Source organism: Ctenocephalides felis, unplaced genomic scaffold (genome assembly GCF_003426905.1).
Source record: "Ctenocephalides felis isolate EL2017-DRISC unplaced genomic scaffold, ASM342690v1 CF-g0.4_SCAFFOLD_01886, whole genome shotgun sequence".
NCBI lineage: Eukaryota > Metazoa > Arthropoda > Insecta > Siphonaptera > Pulicidae > Ctenocephalides > Ctenocephalides felis.
Window position 1 is genome coordinate 63,608,707 of NW_020538040.1, and position 24,779 is coordinate 63,633,485.

Here is a 24,779-nt window from a genome sequence, read left to right on the forward strand (position 1 = left end):
TTGACCTAAAAAGTTATCTATTTTATTAATTATTTATTGCACATAATGATGGATTTATTGTACATAAATTAAAGAAATTGTCGTGAAATTCTATCTAAATTTATTTTTATATAATTTCTAAAAGAAATTATAAGAAAAAACTAATAATATTAAATATTTATAAAGAATTGTCATATGCATACATAATATACTTGTCTCGGCTTTCTAGCATAGTTTACTAATTATTTTAGTCTGAAATATAAATATAACGCAAATATATTGTTTGTTTCGTAACTTTCGCAAAATTTTATTTGACAAATTTTTCGTCCACACAAAGCCGAACTTATGGACAGTGTTGATAAAAACTTGATTTTCTAGAGATTTTGAATATGCATCGCCGAATTAAAAAATTAACTAAAACAAAAATTCGTGCCTAAAAATGCTTTTGCTCGTCGTCTCTCTATACACAATTTACGCATATATCCAGCTAGGTTCAAAATATTGAAATATACCTAAAGCTGCCATCAACAAATTTTCAACTTCATGTTACATTTCTTAGCCATCTAGTCTGCCACATTTTCATCAAACAATGTACTAATACACTTATTACTTAATAACACTTTTATTGCTTTCACCTGTTTCTGTTGGATAATGTTTGAAACTTGGGGCAATCATATTTTTATACACGGTCAGAGTAATGAAATATAATTTATACAAATTGCTTCAAAATCTGTGAATGAATTTATCAGATTTAGAACAACGAACTATCCAATAATCCAATTGAAGAATTGAACACTCCTTCTTCTTGACATTTCTCAAATAGGAATACCCATTTATTATATATTTACTATTGACCTCACAGATTATCCAGAACTTTATTCTAAATTTGTCTGGTTCATTTGATATATTTTGTATAAATCTGCAACTGCATTTCGACGGAAACAACTTCCCAAATAATATTATTTTTCATTGGTCAAATTGACCGACCGCGGCAGTTAGGTCACATAACAATTTTTTGGGAAAATAGAAAAAATAACTTAAATCTTGGAGTGGAGAAAATATCATTAGTGTATTCTAAGAATTGTCATATGGTTTGATAATGGTGTTTTAACATTTAAAAATGTCTAAGTTATAAACAATGTTTGAAACGGTCAATTTGACCGGCGTTGGTAGATTTAATGTTAAAATTAACAACGCATATTTTTGGAATTCTAACTCAAATTCTAGCACACCAACTCAAATTCTGGATATATATTATAATTATATACACAGATTTTCCACGTAATATATAAAATGTTTATTGGTTTATTAACTATTGAGTTTGGTTTATTAATATTGAGTTCCTCGGCCATCGACATGTATTTAGGTGAGACTTATATATGCAACAACTGTCTGCGCCAAACGCATATGCGGCGCCTGTCCTCAAAGGAGTAATGATAATTTATAAATAAACTGAATTTTGATTGTTCAACATGCTATACAGTGTACCTGCACATAAAATAAACAGTAATAAATCTTATATCTGTAAAGTCGTTTAGCGTCCAAAGTCTAAACTCATTAATATGAATGTATTTTCTGATCAAGTTTTTTTTTACAGAGCAATTTTTCCTAAATGATCCGGAATTAAAAGATACTGTACCAAATGAGTATTTAAGTCACAAAGAGAAATATGAAGTTGCCGTGAGGAAGGCATGCTTGATAACAAGGAAAATTCGGGAGTTCAGCGAGCAAGGTCATGGAGGTGTAGACAGTTACCGGTCTGTATGTTGTGCCAATATTATTATTATGTTAATTCAATTTTTGGAAAGACAGGTCTAACGGTTCCGGAGATCGAGTAAAAAATGCCATTTCAGGGTAAAAAATGCTCATTAGACATATGCATGTGAAATAATCAGATATTTTATAGAGATTTTAATAATAGGTATAAAGTTTGTTTACATTTGTATGTATTCCATACTAAAGTTTATCCGTTAGACTGCGACGAGGCGCCTACGGGTTTCGATATTTCTTCTTTAAAATAGCTACTTAGCACAATTGCTCTGAAAAAAAGTTCGAAATTTTCAAAAAATTTCAAAATATAAAAAAAAATTTTACAAAAGGTCTTCATTTTTTAGGTTCAAAATTTTCAAAAATCATAGTTTTTTTTTATAAAATGGCATCAAAATCATTTAAATACCAGGGTGGGGCCGATTTTGTATGGAAACACATCCATACCCTTTCAAATTAAACCATTAGCCCATTTCATTCATAGGGGCCGTTCAAGTATTACGTAAGCACTTTAGGGGGTTATTGATTTGCTTATTCTGGGTGACATGGGGGCAGGGGAGTCTAGATGATTATTACGTCATAGGTAGTATTTTTTTTACTGAATGGCAACCTTACATTGTCTTTGCTTGAAATCGAAACGCATTTTCGGGGATTCCCGCAAATAATGCATACGGTTAGGCACTAGAGGTGGGTCGTTGACGGTTTTGCGACGTAGACATTCCAAAATTGGATAAAAGTGAGCAGACTTACAACACTGAGCAGCAATCCAAGCAATCCAATGTCATCGAAAACTTAGAATCATGGATTCGGGTTCCATGGACTGAAGACTGTTAATTTAAATTTAATATGTGTACCAAAAATTAAAAATAAGTTTGTTATGTTTGTAAAATTAGAATAATTTTGTTACCCTATGTTGAATACCATATCAGTAAAATCTCTACATCCTAAATATATTTCCTTATTTTTAAAATTATAACTAGTGGGGCGCATGGCATCGTGCCTTAAGGCAAATTGTTGGAACTTTCCGTACCATAATTTTTTTTTTTAAAGATTAACATTTTTGAAAAAATTTACTCCGAAAAATTAGATTTTTGAGAAACTATAAATTTTTGACAAAAATTTACTTTTTTTGAAAAAAAGACTGAAAAGAAGGAAATTCTGAACTTTTTTTCAAAGCAATTGTACTGCGCGTAAGCGCTGCGCCGCCGTTTAACGGATGAGCATTGGTACGGAACCCATAGGAATGTAAACCAAATATATACTTATTGTTAAAATCTCTATAAAATATCTTATAATTTTATGTGCATGCACATGTAGAATGATCATTTTTGACTGCCAGATGGCATATTTTTTTACTAGATCTCCGAAACCGCTAGACCTGCCTTCATGGAAATTTGATCAGTTCCTTATCTTGTTAATACAAGTAAAATGTTTTTTGGGAAGTTAATTATAACCCAATAATTACAATATTTAAAAAAACAATATATTAATTGCAAAATGTTTACTTAAGCATGGGGGTAGGGGGTAAGAGCTTTGCTTACTTTTGCTGACCAGGGGGATGGGGGGGGGATAAATAATTGTAAAAATCTGCTTACGTAATACTTGAACGATCCCATAACAAAACTAGCTGTAAGTGGAATTCTGTCTTAAGGCAATTAGGGCATCGTGCCTTAAGGCAAATTCCTGGAACTTCCCGTACCAAAAATTATTATTTTTTTAAAAACGATTAACATTTTTGAAAAAAAAATTACTTCGAAAAATAAGATTTTTGAGAAACCATAAATTTGACAAAAAATTACTTTTTTTTGAAAAAAAAATTTAAAATATTTTTTTTTTTTAAATCTTTTTTTTTTTGAAAAAAAAAATGTTTTCTTTATTTTGACATATGTTGGAAGATCTGAACTTTTTTTCAAAGCAATCGTACTGCTTTAATTGCATAGAGACAAAATATAAAGCGCGTAAGCGCCGCGTCGCTGTCTAACGGGTAAGCATTGGTACGGAACCCATAGGGATGTAAACAAAATTTATACTTATTGTTAAAATCTCTATAAAATATCTGATAATTTGATGTGCATATGTCTAATGATCATTTTTGACCGCCAAATGGCATTTTTTTTTACTTTTTTTGTTAGATATCCGAAACCGCTAGACCTGCCCTTATGAAAATGATCAAATCTTCATCTTGTCAATACAAGTAAAATGTTTTTTGAATTATTAAAATCGGACGCTCCGTTCTCTTAAAAACTGAGGTACCGTTTTTGGCACTTTTTGCTTTAAACTCACTTTTTGGCGTAACCGTAAAAGATATCGAAAAACAAATTACGTGGTTCTATTCATATTGGCTTAGGCCACATTATGTAGAACAATCGATGCCAAATAAATAATCATTTATTATTAGCTGAAAAAGATAAAATAATTTTTCAATTGATGTTTTTCGGTAGTGCGCTTACTTGGACCACTTTCTAATTAGCGTTATTAGAAAGCTTATTGTTTTTTCTTTTAGTACTGAAAATATTGTTCAAATCAATTTGGTGGAACACATTGGAAAATTGAAAAAACCGGAGCCAGTACGCCCGCGCGTAGCGCTAATAGTCCTGCAATTGCATGCAGTTCGTTCGGAGTTAGAATGAAGAATATTATCTAATATTTCTGAAAATTACATAAACTGAATGGCAAGATTGAAATTATTTATCTGAAGTATATCAGAGATCTTTAGAATTTTAGCTAGAATCAAAATTAAAATCCGAATTATTTTCGATGTTAAAAAAATATATGTTTTGAAATTAAAAACATTTTATTTGCTATTTGTCCAAAATAATCTTGTCGTCCAAACAAGCAAAAGCTTTTTTGAATCATTCAAATCAGATTCTTCGTTCTGTCAAAAACTCAATTTCTATCTTTACTCCGTATTTCTGAAAGGGCTGGATATGTCTTTGCCAAAAACTAATCAGTACATCTCCCAATTGGTTGATCCGTGCGCCCAAAATCGTAAATAAAAAATTGTATCCATACATTCGTACATGAAATGTACACAAATACACAGACACACACATATTTTTTTTCTATTGTATCCCAAAAATGTTGAGAAACATTCGAAACGTGAAGATATGCAAAAATTTTCGATTTTTGAACGATTACAATAACTCACCCTATATATACTACGGAAAATTAAAAATATCACTGTATTATGAGTAATTGCGAATTAGTTAAGAGAAATTAGTTTAGAAAATATATACTATAATTTAATTGAAGTGCATGTTTTTAATTTTTAAAAAGTATAATAGTAAAATATGCAAATTGAGACCAATATATGATTATGATGTATTTCTAGAAGATTCTGAAATTTATTATCAACTTTGATTATAGGGCATTACTGGGAGCTACTCTTGGTTCTGCAATATTGAAAGATGGCAACCCACTTACATTACATTACGTTATGTTTATACCAACACTCATGGGACAAGGAACAGTGGAACAACAAGCGGAATGGATAGGCAGAGCTTGGACTTGCAGTATTATTGGGACATATGCTCAGGTGAAAATATTGGATTATATATATATATATATATATATATATATATATATATATATATATATATCATCCGTATTAATTGAATTTCATTGAAAGCGAGTTTAGTTTTGATATAATCGGTAGATAACAATAATACTGGCAAAAGTGTAAAACATAAAAAATAGCAAAAGAAGTAGATTAAGTTAAATAAAGTAATTTCACAAAATATAAATTATATAAATAGTTATTTCAACTCTGCTGATATTTCTGACAAAATACCAGATCTAAGTTATATATAGTGTTATGTTGAATAATGTAATTAATTTGTAAAGTACCTTTAAAATTAAAATAAGACGTTAAATTTGTTTGCAAAAAGGACTAGACAACAAATTTTTGAAAACTGAACATAGCCAGATAATTGTTCGTTTGATATATGTTTATTTGCTCAAATAACAATATAATTTATATTTGTTCAAAGTCAAATTGGATCTTTTTGCCCCCCCCCCCCCTCTACCTCACATAATTTTTATAAAATTTGCTTTAATTCATGGATTGTTCAAAAATCAGGTCAAAAAAGGAATAGTTAATTCATTTTCTATCTCTTCTCGCAGAAAATTGAAAATTTTGTATAAGCTCAGTACACAAAATTCAGAATTAAAAAATAATCTGAAAAAGTTGAAACGTAATTAATATTCGATCAATTGGAGTTTGTAATGACTATATAAGTCAAAAGACCAAAAAATATTTGGGTTGGATTATACCATGTTTTCCATAGAAAGTGTATAAAACTTCCAGTTTGATTGTATTAACAAAATATGGACAAACGAGATTTAGGGGTTTTATTGATTTTACGTTACTTCATTGTCTACTATAGCATTCAAACAACACACTTAAAATAAAGTATTAGTTTATGGATTCTCTAGAAATTGTTTAAAAATACCTTACTTAGCCAAACAACGTTTAACAGGTCAACTAGTATCTATATATATATATATATATATATATATATATATATATATAAAATAATTAGTTTAAATGTTCCAATTATTAATAGCTTGGTTTATCACAGTGTAATAGTGTAGTGTATTTTTGTATAATTAATTTCTGTAAGTACTTACTCGTATATATAAGTTCTATAACTTTATATTATTTTCCTCCTACATCATATAAAATCTTTTAGTTCCACTGAATGACGGTCTTGATGAAGACTGAAACGTATGGATAAATAAAGTATTTCAAAACTACTTTAGTTTTTTTTTTACTTGGTGTTACTGCCCAATTCTAAATAACTCATCAAAATATATATCAACACCAAACTCACATACATCAAGGGCTCAAATGGTTCCGAATTGATATAAAACAATTCTCTGAAAGTTTTAGCTCTTCATATTGTTTTTTAGATAGGGCGCAATTCAATCAAAGTTTTGTATGGAAATAGCATGAAAAAATTTTCAAAAATTTTGCAGAGCGTCGAATTTTCAATAAAAAATGACACGAATTTTCACTTTTAATTAATTTGTCGCTAAACAATTTTTGGTTACATTCTAGTGTGTACAGATTAACTGGAATTTATGTGAAATAGTGGAATTTATAATATAGTTTTTTCAATAACATTCAAGAAATATATACTTTCCTTGCATCTTTTTCGAATCTATTCTTTTGAAATACGTTAAAAATTTCACTTTAAAACAACAAATGGGAAAGTAAAGATAAATACATACAATTCGTCTCTTACGATATCAATTAGGAGAAGTTTACGATGCAATTTTGGATATTTTAAATAATGAAAAATTGAATTAAAATAATCCATCAATATAAAGTACCAATGCTATGTTTAATAATGAAAGGCTAGATTTTTTTAATCTCGGATTTGCTCAATAGAATAGATTGCATAAAATCCTCAAAATAAATAAATAAAATGTTTTAAAACCTAAATATTAATATTACGCATGCTTTTGAAATAATTGAAAATTTAAGAATCTTCTTGCAAACAATAAATAACATATTGAAATTTTTGGATGTGTTGAAAAAAAGTTTGGGTGGAAAATAAAAATTGAAAAATAGTTCGGTAGTGCGACAATGATAGAAGACACAAAAATTTGATTATGAGCACCCGCGAATTGCCTCAACCTTCTGAATAATTTCAAAAACAATGTATTTATGCGCTTTTAGTTTACATATATCTAATTTTTTGTATACTAAAAAATACAGAATTAATAAGAAGTATTTTAAAAAATTAATGATTACATTTAACTAAATTTTTGCATAATTTTAATGATGAACTGTTAACTGTTAAAACAGTTAAAGTAATAGGGGGGAGGGGAGCGCTAGAAAAATAATGGCATGCGGGCGTTGAGAACCCCAGGACCGACCTATATATATATATATATATATATATATATATATATATATATATATATATACGAGGTGTGTTCAAAAAGTACCCGGAATTACTAATAATTAAATTTCGCGGGTCTGGAGTGTCTGATTGTCAAAATTTTTTTTTATTGTGTTGGTATACATGCCCCTAAAGTATGATGAAATTTTCAGCTATATTCACTGTTTACTTTGTCTGTGGTAGTCGCTAAGGTTCGACGTGTTTTTCTGAGCTCGGCGATTTTTACAATGGAAGAATTGAAAAGTCAAAGAATTTGTATTAAATTTTGCGTAAAAAATGAAATAAAGTGTTGCAAAGTGCAAAAATTCACCAGATATGGCTCCGTGTGACTTTTTCCTATTCCCAAAGTTGAAGAGACCCATGAAAGGACGGCGGTTTTCCTCGATTGAAGAAAATCGCTGAGAGTGCTCAAGGACATATCAAAAAGTGAATATCAAGGGTGCTTCGAAAATTGGAAAAAACGCTGGCATAAGTGTATTATATCTGGGGGGGACTACTTTGAAGGGGACCACATTAATGTAGACGAATAAATAAATATTTTTTTGAAAAAACGAAAATTCCGGGTACTTTTTGAACAGACCTCGTATATATATATATATATATATATATATATATATATATCTATTAAAATATTTTATAGACTGAACTGGGTCATGGCACATTCATTAGAGGTCTAGAAACAACTGCCACATATGAGCCTGAGACACAAGAGTTTGTTCTTCATAGCCCAACTCAAACATCATTCAAATGGTGGCCTGGTGGGCGTAAGTATAAAATTATTACAAACTTAATAACTTCCCGTAGGGTAAGTTATTGTATTGGGCCGAAAATCGAAATTGAAAATTTTTACATTTTTCGCCGTTTTGAAGGTTTCTGAACATCTCAGAAAAAATGGATGTGTGTGTGTGTATGCATGTATGGATACAAATTTTCAGTCACGTTTTCGGGCGCACGTATCAACCGATTTGAATGGTTCAAAAAACATTCGATTCCTATTGATAGGGAGATGTGCTGATTAGTTTTTGGCAAAGGCAGGTCCAGCAGTTACGGAGATAAAGAGCAAAGAGTGCAGAAACTAGAAATCGAGTTTTTGAGAGAACGGAGCATCCGATTTGAATGGTCTAAAAAACATTCAATTAGTAATGATTGGGAGAAGTGTTTATTAGTTTTTAGCAAAGGCAGGCCCAGCCATTTCGAAGATACGGAGCTAAATGTGTAAAAAATGGCAGTTTTTGAGAGAACTAAGCGTCCGATTTAAATGATTCAAAGAACTTTCTGCTTGTCTTAACAAAATAATTGATTTTGGAAAAAAACATTTTTGTTTCAACTTTTTTTTTCAAAAAAAAATTTTTTTGTATATCGAAAATAATTCAGATTTTATTTTTAATTCTGACTATAGTTCTAATATACTTTAAACAAATAATTTCAACTTTGCAATTCAGTTTATATAATTCTTATAAATAATAAACAATGTTACAATATTAATAATAATCTATTTGAAAACATTCAGTATTCCTCGAACATTTCGTTACGGTACGTGAAGTTCCAGCAATTTGCCTTAAGGCACGATGTCATACACCCCACTAGTTTAGTTCTAGTTTAAAAAATGTAAACGATAATTTTATGATGAAAAGCACCCTTTGAGCGCTATTGGCGGCCGAATGGACTCGCGCCTGGTGCGCGAGACAAATAATATGCCACGAGGGGCATGTAAAAAATAAAGTTCCCAACGCTGTACACTCGCCGCGCGAGATGCTTGGGGAAATCCGGCAACATCATTTTCATTGTTGATCCTTGCCACTCCATTCCAACTACCTGGAAGATCACTGCAAAGCTTAGTGCCAATCTAACAGCCATCCGCGATGGAGCGCGCAATCGCCGTCACCGCCAGGTGTGAAATCCGTTCAGTCATTCGAGTTTTAAACGTGAAGAAGCTTACACCTTCTGAAATTCATAGACAGTTGGAAGAAGTTTATGGCAAAACTTGCATCAACGTCCAGCACGTCCTCAAATCGTGCAGGGAGTTCTCCGCAGGACGCACCGACGTTTACGACGAGCAAAGGAGCGGGAGGCCATCGAGTTTTTGGACCGAAAATGTGTCTTGCTTACCGAGTTAATGCTTAAAGGGTCCACTATAAATTTGGACAAGTACTGCGAGACACTAACAAAACTCAAAAAAGCCATCCAAAATCGCCGGAGAAGAAGACCGAGCAAGGGCGTGGCGGCGGAGTTCTTCGAAGCGGGTTTTCAGAAGTAGAAAAATAGTTTGAAATACAAGTTTTCCGATGGTATACACATTTATTGCAATAAAAAATGCCTCAACCCTGAAAAAAATATGGCAACTTTACTTTTTACATGACCCTCGTATAACTATATAAATTTAAGACGATTTTATGACGCGTCTTGCTTGCGTTATTATAGATAATAAATAGCCGTACACCTTACTTTCGTGGACATTTCGTAGAATCGGTTAGTTTTTCTGATTGGACGATTCAGAAATACGGTGGTAACAACTGTTATTTAATAATAAAAACGCACATCAGATTATGTGTTTTGCTACAGAGATTTAGCAGTATGCAGAATGTTGTTTTTATTATATGCTATTGCACTTCATCACATACAAATATCATTTATTTCAGTGGGACATACAGCAAATTATTGCGTGGTCGTTGCGCAGCTATACACTAAGGGTGAATGTCATGGTATTCATCCATTCATTGTTCAATTACGGGACGAGGAGACGCATGAACCATTACCAGGAATAACAATAGGTGAAATTGGAACCAAATTGGGCATGAATGCTACCAATAATGGATTTTTAGGCTTTAATAAAGTTCGCATACCACGTGAGCAGATGTTGATGAAAAATGCACAAGTTCTTGAGGTTAGATTGATATATAAATTGATATAAAACATGCATTGTTTCATTATCTTAAAAAATGAAATAATATGTTGTAGATTTGATTTCAATTTTTTTTTCGACATATAGAAGTTCAAGTATGTATGTTAATAAATAGTTAAATTTAATTTGCAGGATGGAACGTATGTAAAATCTCCCAGTAGTAAGTTAACATATGGTACTATGATTTTCGTACGGGTTGTGCTCGTGCAAGATATGTCGGTATATTTATCTAAAGCTGTTACGATTGCGGTAAGATATTCGGCCGTACGGAGGCAATCACAACCTAAACCCGAGTAAGAAAGACTTTTAATATTGATGTCGAAATAGCATTTATTTTTTGTGCATGTGTTTTTCTTATGTTTTAAACATTTTTAGTACTTAATATTATATAATATATAGTAATATTTTTTAATATCATTCATTTTTGTATCATTTTTTTTCCAGTGAACCAGAGCCTCAAATTTTGGATTATGTAACACAGCAATATAAACTATTTCCAAATATCGCCAAATGTTTCGTTTTCCGTATGACATCAGAATGGTTATGGGACATGTACAATAGCGTGACGTCTGAGCTGGAATCTGGGGATATGGAACGACTTCCCGAAGTAAGATAAGTTAATATTTTCGGTCGAATTAAATTTGGAGATGGTATCGTAGTACTCACAATCAGAATTATTTCTCGTCGATAGGAAACGCAAGTTTAAGATGTGTAAACAAGATTCAATAATTGTTTTAACTCAACTTTAGATATATATTATTCAATATATCCTAATTAGTTTTTGTATAAGAGGGTTATGTTTTATAATTACTGAATGGCTGTATGAATGCATACTGTAGACAGTTCGAATAGTAACTTGCCGTGGTGGCTAAGAGCTGGTATACAACCAACAGTTTGTTGGCTGAGAGTGGACAAAGGACCGAAAAGGGTTAAAAACATATATTATTATTGCTGTCGACTTATTATTAAACAAGGTTTTTCTGGTATTTATTTAAATTTATTCGTATTTTTTAGTTTTATTTAACGTTTGAAATATTTTTACTAACTTTTTTTAATGGTGCCAAATGTTTTTCACAATACCAAAAATTTACCTAGTTATATTGTGATGGTTACATACTTTAAAATATTAATCAGTTCTCTGATGTTTTGCATTATTATTTTAAGGGGGTATTCTAGTGTAGAAAATAAAAAAAACGATTTTTTTATTTCATATTTTGAAAGTTTAACTATCTAATAATATGGGTACGAGAAGGTTTTTGAAAATTTGAATTATTTGCGGAGATGAAGTCATTTTACTGACCCGGTCTCTAAACTGGATTGGCAGGGTCTAATCGGACAAAAGGCATTAGGAAGTCATTAGACCAATTTATGACAGTTTATCGTCAGATGAATTATTTTAGAAACTCAGAACAATATTGAGTCTCTAAACTCGTTGATATGGATTTTCGCGCCGAAACATATTCATTCCCGATCTCGGGTAATTGAAATAGCAACATTTATTGCTGTTTACATGTTTGATTAAGGTTTCTTTCCGATTTTAAAAATGATGACCCTTATGGTAATGCAAATTGGGCCAGAAACTCATTCATTTGCTGTAAGATGAGACAACGCCCGGATTGAACGCTTCAAAGGAGGCTAGAACAGCTTCATTGAAAGAGAGAAATGCAGAAAATAGTTTTTTTTGAAGTAGAAGAAGGTCCGATGCATGAAGCAGGAATGGCAGATTAAATAAAAAAAGTATAACATATCATTTTATGACTTTGGCAGAAAAAAACTTCACGCAAAACTTTAAATGCGTTTTTCTCTCAGACTCTCAGAACAGACTTTTTCAGTACTGTTGACACGATTTCTCGAGTTCTACTAGACCGTCTTCTTTATAGACCTATCTGTAGTCCGAACTAGCATCATTCCCAAATTCCAATTTTTACTATATTTAAAAAATTCGAGAAACTCAAAAAGAAACAGTAAAAAAGACACTTTTTTTTAAAAAAAGTCGCCAATTTGTGAAAAAAATTTTTTTTTACTCATTGCTAGTTCGGGCGATTGCGACTTGATTGTAGATTAATAATCTTTTTATTTCTTTTATTTTGGATGGCTAGGAGCGCTGAAATCATGTCAAGACTGAGGTGTCAATTTTTTGAGACCCTCCATTTTATCAGCTGCCAGTTTCTTCAATTTTCAACTTTTTTTACCGGATAGTCATTGCTTTCTTTAATGACACCTTAAACATGACCTAAAATTCATTGCTTTACTAGAATACCCCCTTCATAACGCTCGACTTGTTATTTACTTCCTGAAGGAGTTTAATTTCGCCAAAAAATCCGACTTTCTTCTTATGTTTTCTCGACGTTTCAAATCCCCTTCTCACCGTTTGAGACATATTTGAAAAATGATGTGTCGTTGTCATTTTTTTTTATTGTTGTCGCCGTTTTCTTGAAAACAGCTAAACCGTTTCAAATATATATGAGCTACTATGTGACTTGATAAGAACGAGCGTTGTTTAGTTTTGCGAGACCATCTAGTTTTCGTTTTAGCTGCACGCGATGTCATGTTGCCTGAAAGTGCTCAGTACATCTGACGCAGCCGCTGGTGTCGAGACCTGTAGGTTAGCCTGCGGCGGTCATGGGTACATGGCTTGCTCTAATTTACCTGCTATGTATGGGCTGGCGACTGCGGCATGTACATATGAAGGAGAAAATACTGTATTATTACTTCAAGCTGCAAGGTAAAGGAATTGTTAAGTAACGTTGCTTAACGTTAGTCCACGTTTTTTATAGAAAAAAAGTATAAATTAATATCAAACAGGGCCTCTTTGTCGTTACCTCAATAATTGTTTTCGAGCTCTATATATAGAACCTATGTATACATAAGTTTAATTTTAGGTAAATATATAATATAGAAAAGGAAAGCCTAAATAATTTAAGTAAATGAAATGAGAACATATATAAAATAGATTTTCAATAAAAACACAAACACGTTTTCACAAAAATGATTAAAATTATAAAACTTGAATATGAAAGTTTGGTATAATAAAACCTTTAAACGCTTTAAAGTGCATATTTTATAGAAATCTAGTACATCTCCTGTAGTGCGAAAAAAACAGGATAAAAAATACATACAATTTAAGTTTACACCCCATGACGTTTTCTTTCTGGTAAGCCTGTTCATTTAATGTATTACCTCCTTTCTTTAATTTAAGAATTTGAGTTTGAATAAGTTATAAATATATATAATATAAATAGGAATAAATGTTCTTAGATTTTTCTGCACTAATGTTGAAAAAAATCCAAAACTCTGTTTATAATATTCTAAAGATCTAAAATTAATTCTGATTTTCATGTAATTAATCTTAAAGTTTTAGTCAAGGTTTTTAATTGAAACTCACATTTTTTATAAAAATGCAATTTGGTAAAATATTGATGTATAAATATTTGCACAACAATATTTGCCATAATTATATGTTATATTAATCAGGTTATTTTTTTATATAGATTGCTATAATATATACAAAAAAATAATAATCAGGTTTAAGTAACTTTGTTTAGATCTATTAAGTTCTATATTTTATTTAGATGCTTGGAATCAATAAAAACTATGGAACAAGATGAACTTGTGGACAACTTTATATAAAACGCGTAATGATTATTTTTCAGGTATTTAATGAAAGCTTGGGTGCAGGCTGTTGCAACGCCAAACGAATTGATGCCAACAGTCAAATATCTTGCTAAAGGAGCGAAAGATAAAAGTAGTTCAGTTTCTTGGAAAAATACCATTGAAGGACTCATAATAGCCGCCCAAATGGTTGCAGCAGGGTATGATTGTATTTTTATCAAACAAATCAATTGCTAATGCATTTGCTAACCGCAGTTTTAGTAACCACACTATAGTGTGCTATGCGCCAATGAGTGAAAACGCGTTCACAAATGTATTTGTATTGGATTCTTAAATAAATGCTATAATTATTTTATGATAGGGGAAATACGGACAAAGCGGTATATGCGGACAAAATCACATATATAAGGCCTTATTTAAAAAATTGGATGGTTTTAGTAATGCTTTTGCGGCTCTATAACATGAAGAAAAGCATAATCACAATCCAGTCATAATTTGAGCGTTATTGTCACAGTCTTGTCGGAGTAATCAATCCAAACGTGTATCGCGCTTTCTAAAGCTTATTTTGACGATGGGTTTTCTCATGTTTTTTTGAGGACTTATTTATTGTTATTTGTATTTTTTTAAAATCAATGAACTTATGCCAGTACTAATACTTTCGATCAATTTTATTGAATTTATCAGAGGTTTGGTGAAATTTTGATTATTTACTTATTTTTGTTCACTTAACAAAATGACATTCTTATATAATGACTTACAATTAGTACTATTTTGGAAGCATTAAAGGAAAATTCATTAGAAGTCAAGAAAAAAGTAAGTTGAACCTATCAAAGGCGACTGGTCATTAACTTCTACTCCAATTACTTCCGTCAAAATAGATCAAAGGATCAGTAAAAAGAAGAAGCCTGCATTTGTAATCTTTTTTTACCATTCTGAGCCCGGCTAGGTTGATTACGATGTATGATTTGTTCCCTTTGAGCTCGATCCTTATGGGCTGATGTCTTAAAAACGGTTAAATGACGGTTTGTCATCCATTTTCTTGAATATTTGTATCTCAGTATGTTCATACTTTATATCATTTTGACCCTACTATATGGACAAAACTGTTTTTGTAATTAATGGGACAATTCTGCCGTAACAGCTCATAAAATAGCGTTATCATGGCTACGCTCTCTTATGCTTGTTCTTGGCATTGAATATTATGAAAATGTCTATCTATTTGCCGTGCGATCAGGCGTATTTTACATATAAACAAGCAAAGAATAATGTTATGATAATATAATGCTAGATGGTGCTATTATAATAAGATTATTCCTAACCATTTACTTATTGTGTTGATATTCTTGATACAGTAATTTCTAAAATTTTAAAAATTAAATAAAAAATCACCGATCGCTGCGTAATGATTCTAGAAGTCATTTAAAACATATAATATTTATTATGTAATATATTTCTACATTTATTCTATATCATGTTTTTTACTAAATAATTAAATAGAAGAATTTGAAATGAAATCTTATTGAACATTTGAAATTTCAAAAGGTATCGGAAATTTTTTGTTAGCTGTTCGTATTTTTCGTCCGCGATACGGAACAATTTGACATTTTGCCTTAAGGAAAGTTGCATGAGTTTTCAAAGGGTGGAGCCGATTATGTATGGCAATGCGCCCATACCCTTGTGCGTCGTGACTATTATGTACTCGACTGGCAGACTCTTGCAACCGCCAAAATGTTCTGACTATTTACATATACTTTCTGAACAGTTTAAAGAATACACCCTCAAAATTAGAGCTTTGTGAGAGCAGGTAATGAAACATTTTTTTTGACAATTTTCAAAAATTGAAGGGATAATGACGCAGCCGCGGAATGACTGCTATAATGGTACTTTCTTAATGGACCGATAATAAAATATCATTTTAAAAAAATCTAGCTTTATGAAAACAGGTTAGTATATACGTTTGGACTATTCTATTACTTCTATACTACTATTACTTCTATAACCTCTACATAATCGGCATCGAAATAGTAGATTACCACTGGGTGACCTTTCGACCTTTTTTCTAATATAATTAACCATCAAAATTACTGAATGTTGTTTTCTGTTTATAACGAGAGATTGTAATTCATAAAAGCAAATAAAAAAATAGTTCATCATGGCGTTTTCACTAATTTCATAATTGTTGTTTGATAACTGTATAACGTTAATTAAGTACTATTTGTTAACATTGATTAGATTCAATATATTATTGACATTAATAACTTGAATTATTATTACTTAATTTGATAATAATTCACTTCAATTTAATAACATGATCATTATTTTTCTATTTCATTACAATTCAATGCTATAAATTGCATTTTTAATTTTATTATTCATTTGAATTTAGTAATTTGACTTATGATTGTATTGAATTTAATCACTTAAATTATTAATGTCATTTGTGATTTTATGATTGTATTGAATTTAATCACTTAAATTATTAATGTCATTTGTGATTTTATTGAATTTAATCATTTAAATTTTTAATATTAACTTCAATTTAAAAATTCACTGTAATATTCCAGCTTGAATTATTAATTTGATGAGATTTTATTGAATTTAATCTCTTAATTATTATTAATTTAGATTTAATAATTCACTTTAATATTTTAGCGGACTGTGTAACGCTGGTTAATTAAGTTATTTCAAAGTTAAATGAACACAAATTATTTATGGTCGTTTGGACCAAAAAGATCAAATGATAGACTATCCGGTTCGTTTGGACCAATGTTGAGGTCCAAATGATCACTAATTAATGAATTATTATCTAACTAATTAATTATCTGGTTTGGCTGAACCAATGTCAAGGCGCTATTTACGTCTTCTTTCTGTTTTTGAGAAAAACGACTAAAGAATCGACATACATACATATATTTTTTCAAATTTTTATCTCAAATAGCACAATGGCTTTGAAATGTAGCTTATTATCCATTGCCTTGTTCTTATTTTCGAAATTTTGAAAAATTCCGGAAATTAAAAAAAAAATTATCAGATTTATTTAAAACTGGCTGACCCGGCAAACCTTGTTTTGCTAAGTAAGGTATATTCTAAACAATTTCTAGAGAATCAAAAATATTAATACTTCAAGTGTATAAGGATGTGTTGTTTGAATGCTATATACAATGAAGTATTATAAAAACAATAAACCCCATTAGTTTGTCTATATTTGGTCAATACAATCAAACTGGAAGATTTATACACTTTCTATAGAAAACATAGTATAATCCATCCAAATCTTTTTTGGTCTTTCAACTTATTGATTACGTTTCAAGTTTTTCAGATTCTTTTTGGATTCTGGATTTTGTGTATAATTGTAAATAATACTACTGAGCTTATACAAAATTTTTAAATTTTTGCGAAGAGAGAAGAAAGTAATTAAGCATTTCTTCTTTGACCTGCTTTTTGAAAAGTTTCAAGTAGCATTCGCTGAATTAAAGTAAATTTAATAAAAAGTATATATGTAGAGCAGGGCGAGGCACAAAGGTCCAATTTGACTTTGAACAAATATAAACTATATTGTGAAAACCATAACAATTATATCACAACAAATAACACATATCAAACGAACAATTATCTGACAACGTTTAGTAAACTGCCTTCTACTTCATCATTGTATGAAATGTGCTTTTTTGATGTCTTTAAAAAAATTGTTATCCAGACCTTTTTACCCTATAGACGGGGTAACTTGAAACGGGCAGGTGGCAAAAAGGTTTAAAGCCTTATTATAATTTTAAAGGTATTTTACAGATTTTTAGCTAATGCTAAAAAAATACCAACGGAAGAAAATACTTTTATTGTGGATTTTCAAAGATTACCGTTCATCTCCCCCATTTCAAAAATTACCGTTTTCAAATCAAGGTTATAGGCTATAACCATGATTTAAAAACGGTTATAGCTGGTTATACATATTTTTCCTCTACTTTCAAATATTGTTGTTGAACAATGCTTAACTTTACTGATTTTTGACACATCAGTGGTGGACCTTTTTAACCCCTGAACTTCATATATTACTATCTATTCCTCGATAAATTCTAGGAAATTATAACTGGAAAAATGTTATTTGACAAAATGTCCATTTGATCGATACCAAATTTAGGTTCTGAATTTAAATAAAATAAATAAAAAATAATATAACCTAGAAAAAGTTTTATAAATACCAATGAGTATATAATTATACAAATGAGAGCACCGTGTTTGAGAAAAATATGCCAAAAAGTGCATTTTCATATTAACATTTCAAAAAAGTTTATATTTTGAGTCTCTAGTAATACTTGCGGCCCGTTTACTAACGTTTTTGTATATAAATACAACTACAAACAAAACTACTTATTACAATTTAATCATAATTAAGTAATATTCAAGTAAAACATCCTATTAAACGTAATTGAACATCATCTGTCAAAAACGTTTGACATTTCACGTATTAGCCACCGTCTATTGTTTTATTTAAAATACGCTTCTACAAAAATTTTCAAAGTAAAAATGTAAAGTTTCAACGCAATTTTGAAATAATATCTCACCTTTCCGAGCATCTCGGGATTGGCACGAATGTTTCAAGACTAAGACTGGCCAAATCGGTTGAGCCATTTTTGAGTTTTACCGAATCATTTGATCGAGAGCTCCATTTTTATATATGAGATGTATTTGTTTATTTGACAGTAATCTGTATTAGGGCACAATGAAATACACCACAAACTGATTTGTATTATTATTATTTACTCAAAGTTATTGCTTGAAGCCCTAGTGCGCAATGTAGTTTTATTTATTGTTCACAGATGTGTTAAACAAAGTTATATAAATATTGAAAAGAGAAAAAGTGCTGGTCATAGTACAGAAGATGCTTGGAATTTAACGTCTTTGGAATTAGTTAAAGCCGCAGATGTGAGTAATTCTTCTGGGTTTTATTATAATTTTTTAAACTAAGCCTATTGTTTAAGTATTTTATTTATAGGCTCACTGTAGAGCATTTGTCATAGAAAAAACATTATCGCAAATGCAATTAAAAATGAAGGGTTTGTCAGCTCCATTGTGCAAAGTTCTTATGCAACTTGTTGAGCTGTATGCTGTGGACTGGGCTTTGACTCACGTCGGGGACTTATTAAGGGTATTTATCACGCATTTCATGAATTGTTAATTTATTGGGATAATTTATGTAAATCTGTAACTTAGTATTGTCTATAATACATTAACAGTACACTAACGTTAAAGAGGCGAATATCCAGGATCTCCAAACGTGGATGGAAAGATTATTAACAGAACTACGTCCTAATGCAGTAGGTATAGTTGACGGATTTGATATTTGCGATGAAATTTTAGCATCAGCTTTAGGAGCTTACGACGGTCAAGTTTACAAGAGACTGTTCGAGGAAGCAATGAAAAGTCCACTTAACGCCGAACCTGTAAATAAATCATTCCATCAGTATTTGAAGCCGTTTTTGCAATCCAATCTGTGAAAAGAAAATATTCTACATTTTTCTAGATAAAGTGGAATGAATTGAAAATATTAAGGAGTGCACGTGTTTTGTTTTGCGAAATGCTATATTATCTGTCCATTTATACACAAGTATTCAGAGATTAAAAAATCAATTACTTAAATCTTATTTTGAATGCCACATATTTATTACAAAGGGCTTCAACTATAAATTTATTTTAGATATATACTTATCAGGATATACCTGATAATTATGTCTCTTTTCTGAGCATATAATGATGCATTCACAAAACAATTTTGAACAAAATTAGAAAAATGATATAAAATGTAAATGACCTATTCCTAAATCATTGACTTCATATTATTTACGCCTCCATTTTTTTCCAGCGTGTTTTATTTATAGTAATATGATTTGCTGAGGAATTTTATCTTAAGGAGACATTTGATAATGTAATTAGATAGTGTTTAGTATCAATTTTTGGTGATTTTATATGTGTATATTAAATTGAGGATATATTGCAGTAATTAAAACAAACATTAAAAATTTAAAGTAAGATGGACAGTAAGTAACCTAAATAGTCATAAAACAAATTATGTTTAAGCAAATATCATTTTAGAAAGGCTTGCATTGGTGGAGGCATAATCATGAATGCAGTTTGGCTATGAAGTATTTTAGTGTTAAGGATTTCTTTTGACATCATTTCGTAAGGTGACCATATTTTACATTTTAAGATTATATATATATATATATATATATATATATACAGTGGTGTTGTCGAGCCGGAACGCGCCGGCACGTCTTTCCGGCAAATCATTTCTGAGCTGCAAAAAAAAAATTTTTAATCGCTACTTATAGAAAATAATTTAATAAGTGAATTTTATAAATTATAATTCAACTAATTTTTATTAAATGTTACTATTATTATAATAAACATACATATATGTGCAAAAAATGGGTTTTGTAATAATTTTTGTTTCTTTCCTTTTCGAACGGAACCGGAATAAACATGAGAACTTTTTATGAACCGGTTTTTAAATTTTAGCGTTCTCCGGCAAAAAAATATTAGTACAACACCACTATATATATATATATATATATATATATATATATATATAATTTAAATATATAATAAAAGTAAGTTTTTTTTGTCGGATGAATCAATTTTTTTAATCAGAATTACTGAGTGCAAATTATGGAATTTAACTTTAACTTTGAATAAAATTCTGCACAATTATCTGTAGTAGCGATATTACTCGCTTTCGATTTGTCGATTTTAAATCACATAATTCGATATGCATAGTTTTTTGCATGAATTCTGTAAAAGTAATTCTAGTAGAAATATATTTAAAATGAAAGAGAAAATAAGAACCCCTTCGAAAATTAGTGACAATCTGGAACAAACTATATTGCTTCTAGAAGTTTCCAGGATGTAATGTGGAAATACGAGATTGTCTGAAAAAATCTGAGTCATATGGTTACCTTACTTACATTACTTTTCGGCATAAAACTAAGGAAAAATTATTAATTTTCTTCCATTCTTTATTTGATAGTGGACGAAAGATAGTATTGCAAAATTTATGATATAAAAACTTGAGGGGTATTTAAAAATTAAAAATTTTCAATGACTTGGTATAATCAAGGTTTTGGTCAGAGAAAATGAAACAGCATTATATATAATAAAATTTTTTATTGATAAGAAATGATATTGTCACTAATGGATTGGCAAATAAATCAGGCTATATTTTAAAATTGTAACTAATAATACATACACTTACCCCCGTTTTACACGGTACTCGTTTTACATGTTTTCGATCTTACACGGTTTTTGAAAATAATCCTTTTTAACTGAATTCATTAATTTCGCATTTACACGAAATTATAAATACTAAACTATAATTTGCTTATATATGCAATAACATTTTAATTGCTTTACTGTCAAAATATAACATTACAAAATGTATGTTACAGTTACGAATTTTAAGTAGTGTATGTTTATGATGGAAATATTTTGATGAAATGGGAACTCAATGTTTTATGATCCAAACTAAATTTCGTATGTGTATAAGCTAGTTTGTTTGAAATATTAAAACAATAAGCATCATTGTTTTTAAACGTTGTTTTTAATTAGTGTTTGTATATAATTGATAGCGTAAATTTATTCAAGGTGAGCAAATAACAGAATCATTTTTTACAAAAAAAAAATATAGTTCGGCAATGGCAAAAGATGAAAATAAAAACTATAAAATAAAAGAAAGGTTGTAACTGTAAAAAACAATTTTAATTTTCATCTATAAAGAAAATGCAATATTGAAAATAGTTTTTTTTATTTGTTTTATTATTGAAATAAATTAATTTTCTTAATTTATTCAATATTTAATGTATTTGTTATTAATCATATTAAAAACTGACAAGAAGGGCTTTTTCATAGTGATTTTTGTTTAGCACGGTTTTTTCATATAAAAGTGGATTTTTTGTGTTACACGTTTTATTTCTGGAACGTATCTACCGTGTAAAATGGGGAAAGGTGTATATAGACCAATCAAATTATATAAAAATATATATTAACAATTCAATTTTAAATGGAATTTAATTATCTTCAAATTGATATATGAGTATTATTATCAGTTTTAATAATTTTAAATGAACTTAAAATACTCATTATTTTAAATTAATTAGGAACGTATTTTTTCACAAAAACGCTCATTTAGGCTAATATTAATAAAAACAATACATTTTGGTAATTTATATGAATTTATATGAAATTAAAAGTTGTTCCTAATAAGGGCGCAAAATGCTTTTAAAATCTTTGCTGGAAATATATTTAATAAAATATATTCTATACTGGATTCTATTTATTTATTTATCTGATCAACTTTAATTTTGGTAAAAAATCAGCTATGATTATCTATGGATAACTAAGAAAATTATGCATAACTTTATTTTTGCATATTCGTTTCCGATGAATATTTTCTTCTTAAGTTAATAAACATGCACAATGATACAGTTCGGGAAAAACCATCGCAATCATCTTAATCCTTTAGCGACTTTTACCTTTCTACTATGTTCGTGTTCTTGTTCTATCCATGAATATTCTTGTAGTTGTATTTTTATTTTAATAGTAATTTGTTATAACAAAACTTTTATTTTCAGCATTTACATTTTATAAGGTGACCATATTTTTTAAGTCAAAACCGTTACGACAACTTGTAGTTGCACTAATCCGGCACGGGAGGAGCGGTAACTAATTTGCTAATTTTCGTAAAAACGAAAATGAAAAACCGTAATTTACAATGTGAGATGCTATTTTAACACTTTGGGATTTTACATTCGGAAATTTTCCCATTCATAGCTTAATGTTTCATATAAGCATACTCGTTGCCTACATAATTTTCAGATATTTGATGGCTATTTGTAATTTTATTATCAATGATAATTGCGAGAATTCAGTTTTAACCTATAGTTTTTAGGGACGAAAGAACGAAACCCGTGACGTGACAAAAGCACAAAATCCAGGTCAAATATTGCGTTTAGGAAAACTCGGAACACAAGATGGAAATCTGGGATTTACCGATCCCGCCTTTTCCAAGATTTCATTGAAAACAACATCAACTGCAAGATTCCTCGAAAAAGTGAAAATGATATGAATAGCGATATCAACAAATTTACAAATTCTCTTATTGCAGCATCTAAAACATCAACTCCTATTCTAAATCATTCTCACATTTTCTCTATAGTCTATAAATATTAAAAATTCATAAATATTTAAAAAAAAATGTGATTTTAGATGATTTTTCTAGATCAGGATCTTTCAGGAAATAGTGAGACAAATTATTCCCTTTGAAAAGCGACCAAAATATTAAAAACACCATAATTGTATCTTACCACCATTAAGAAAAGCGAACACGAGAAAAAATTGAAGCATTCTCTTAAAACCTGGGCCTCAACTTATTAAGTTAAAAGATGTTTGCCAGATACTATATATCTCTTAATAAAAATTTTTCTACTGCATCGCCGCGGCGATTCAAATATCACTGAAATAATCAATATCAATAATCAATCGGGAGAGTCCGCATTTGTCGTCGGCAATCTTCGCTCATACATGTGACGTCACATACCCATCTATGTTTGAGCACTTATTTTGCGCTCAACTATCAGTCCATGTAAGGTCTATGGTATAAGTCTTTAAGGTCACCTGCGTAGAAAGGGCGACTCGCGCTTGAAAATATTTATTATCTTTCGATGTAACAAAGACTACAACGAATTGTAAATAGAATTTGTACCCGAGAAAATCAGAAAAAATATTATTTTTTTTAAATCGATTCAAGTTGGGGGAAGGAAGGGTAGGTAAAATTTTTGTAAACATTTAAGGGTTGTTATTGTAAGAAAATTGCAAAAGCAAATAAAAATCTTAATGATTATAAAGTTCAATATGAGTAACATAAAATACAAATAATACTGATCTGATCACAACAGTATAAATTGAGCAAATCATCCATATTTCAATCATACATATTTTCATAAAAAAAAATTTTTTTTCAGCAATATCCTGAATTATGTGTCAAATGATTTTATGTATAATACTTGTAAAAAAAAATACAGACAATTCTAAAATGTGACATTTTATTTTTCCCAATTAAGCTCGTAAAGCGGGGTAGCACTGTTTAATTATTTGAAATACTGTAAGATTCAAACCTCACATAATAAGACAATGATAATAAAATATAAGTAATTAATTTATATTTCAATTAACTAAACAAACAAATAATCTAATTTAACAACAAATATTAAAACATTATAATACCAAATATAGGTAGAATATATATACCGATTCCCCTAAATAAATAATATAAATAATTTTGCAAAAATTCTAAAATACAATACTTATCATGTATAATTTTGCTATTAAAATGAAAATTCGTTAAATAATGTGTTTCTTTTTTAAATTATATAAAAAGCTTTTCATAATAAATTTTGATCAGAACCAATCTATTTTCTATGCTATAAAATAACCATAAGAAAATGAGGTCAGTAAATTTAAATTGTTTAAATAATATAGTTATACAGCTTCTATATAATTATAAAAGAAAGTTAATTTCTTGTTTAACAAATAAGTCATATTTACAAAATTGTATATTATCA

At 29.7% G+C, this 24,779-nt stretch overlaps 1 protein-coding gene across 1 annotated transcript in view; it reads left to right on the forward strand.

Moving 5' to 3' along the window:
• LOC113377571 (probable peroxisomal acyl-coenzyme A oxidase 1) overlaps window positions 1-19,815 on the forward strand; it is a 28,260-nt gene extending 8,445 nt beyond the window's left edge. The window contains exons 2-12 of the mRNA XM_026617935.1: window positions 1,577-1,736; window positions 5,113-5,281; window positions 8,296-8,419; window positions 10,295-10,539; window positions 10,690-10,850; window positions 11,002-11,164; window positions 13,092-13,282; window positions 14,211-14,369; window positions 18,984-19,089; window positions 19,160-19,312; window positions 19,401-19,815. Coding sequence (XP_026473720.1) covers window positions 1,577-1,736; window positions 5,113-5,281; window positions 8,296-8,419; window positions 10,295-10,539; window positions 10,690-10,850; window positions 11,002-11,164; window positions 13,092-13,282; window positions 14,211-14,369; window positions 18,984-19,089; window positions 19,160-19,312; window positions 19,401-19,661 — 1,892 coding nt within the window. The 3' untranslated portion in view covers window positions 19,662-19,815. The remainder of the gene's footprint in view (window positions 1-1,576; window positions 1,737-5,112; window positions 5,282-8,295; window positions 8,420-10,294; window positions 10,540-10,689; window positions 10,851-11,001; window positions 11,165-13,091; window positions 13,283-14,210; window positions 14,370-18,983; window positions 19,090-19,159; window positions 19,313-19,400) is intronic.
• Window positions 19,816-24,779: the final 4,964 nt, after the last annotated feature.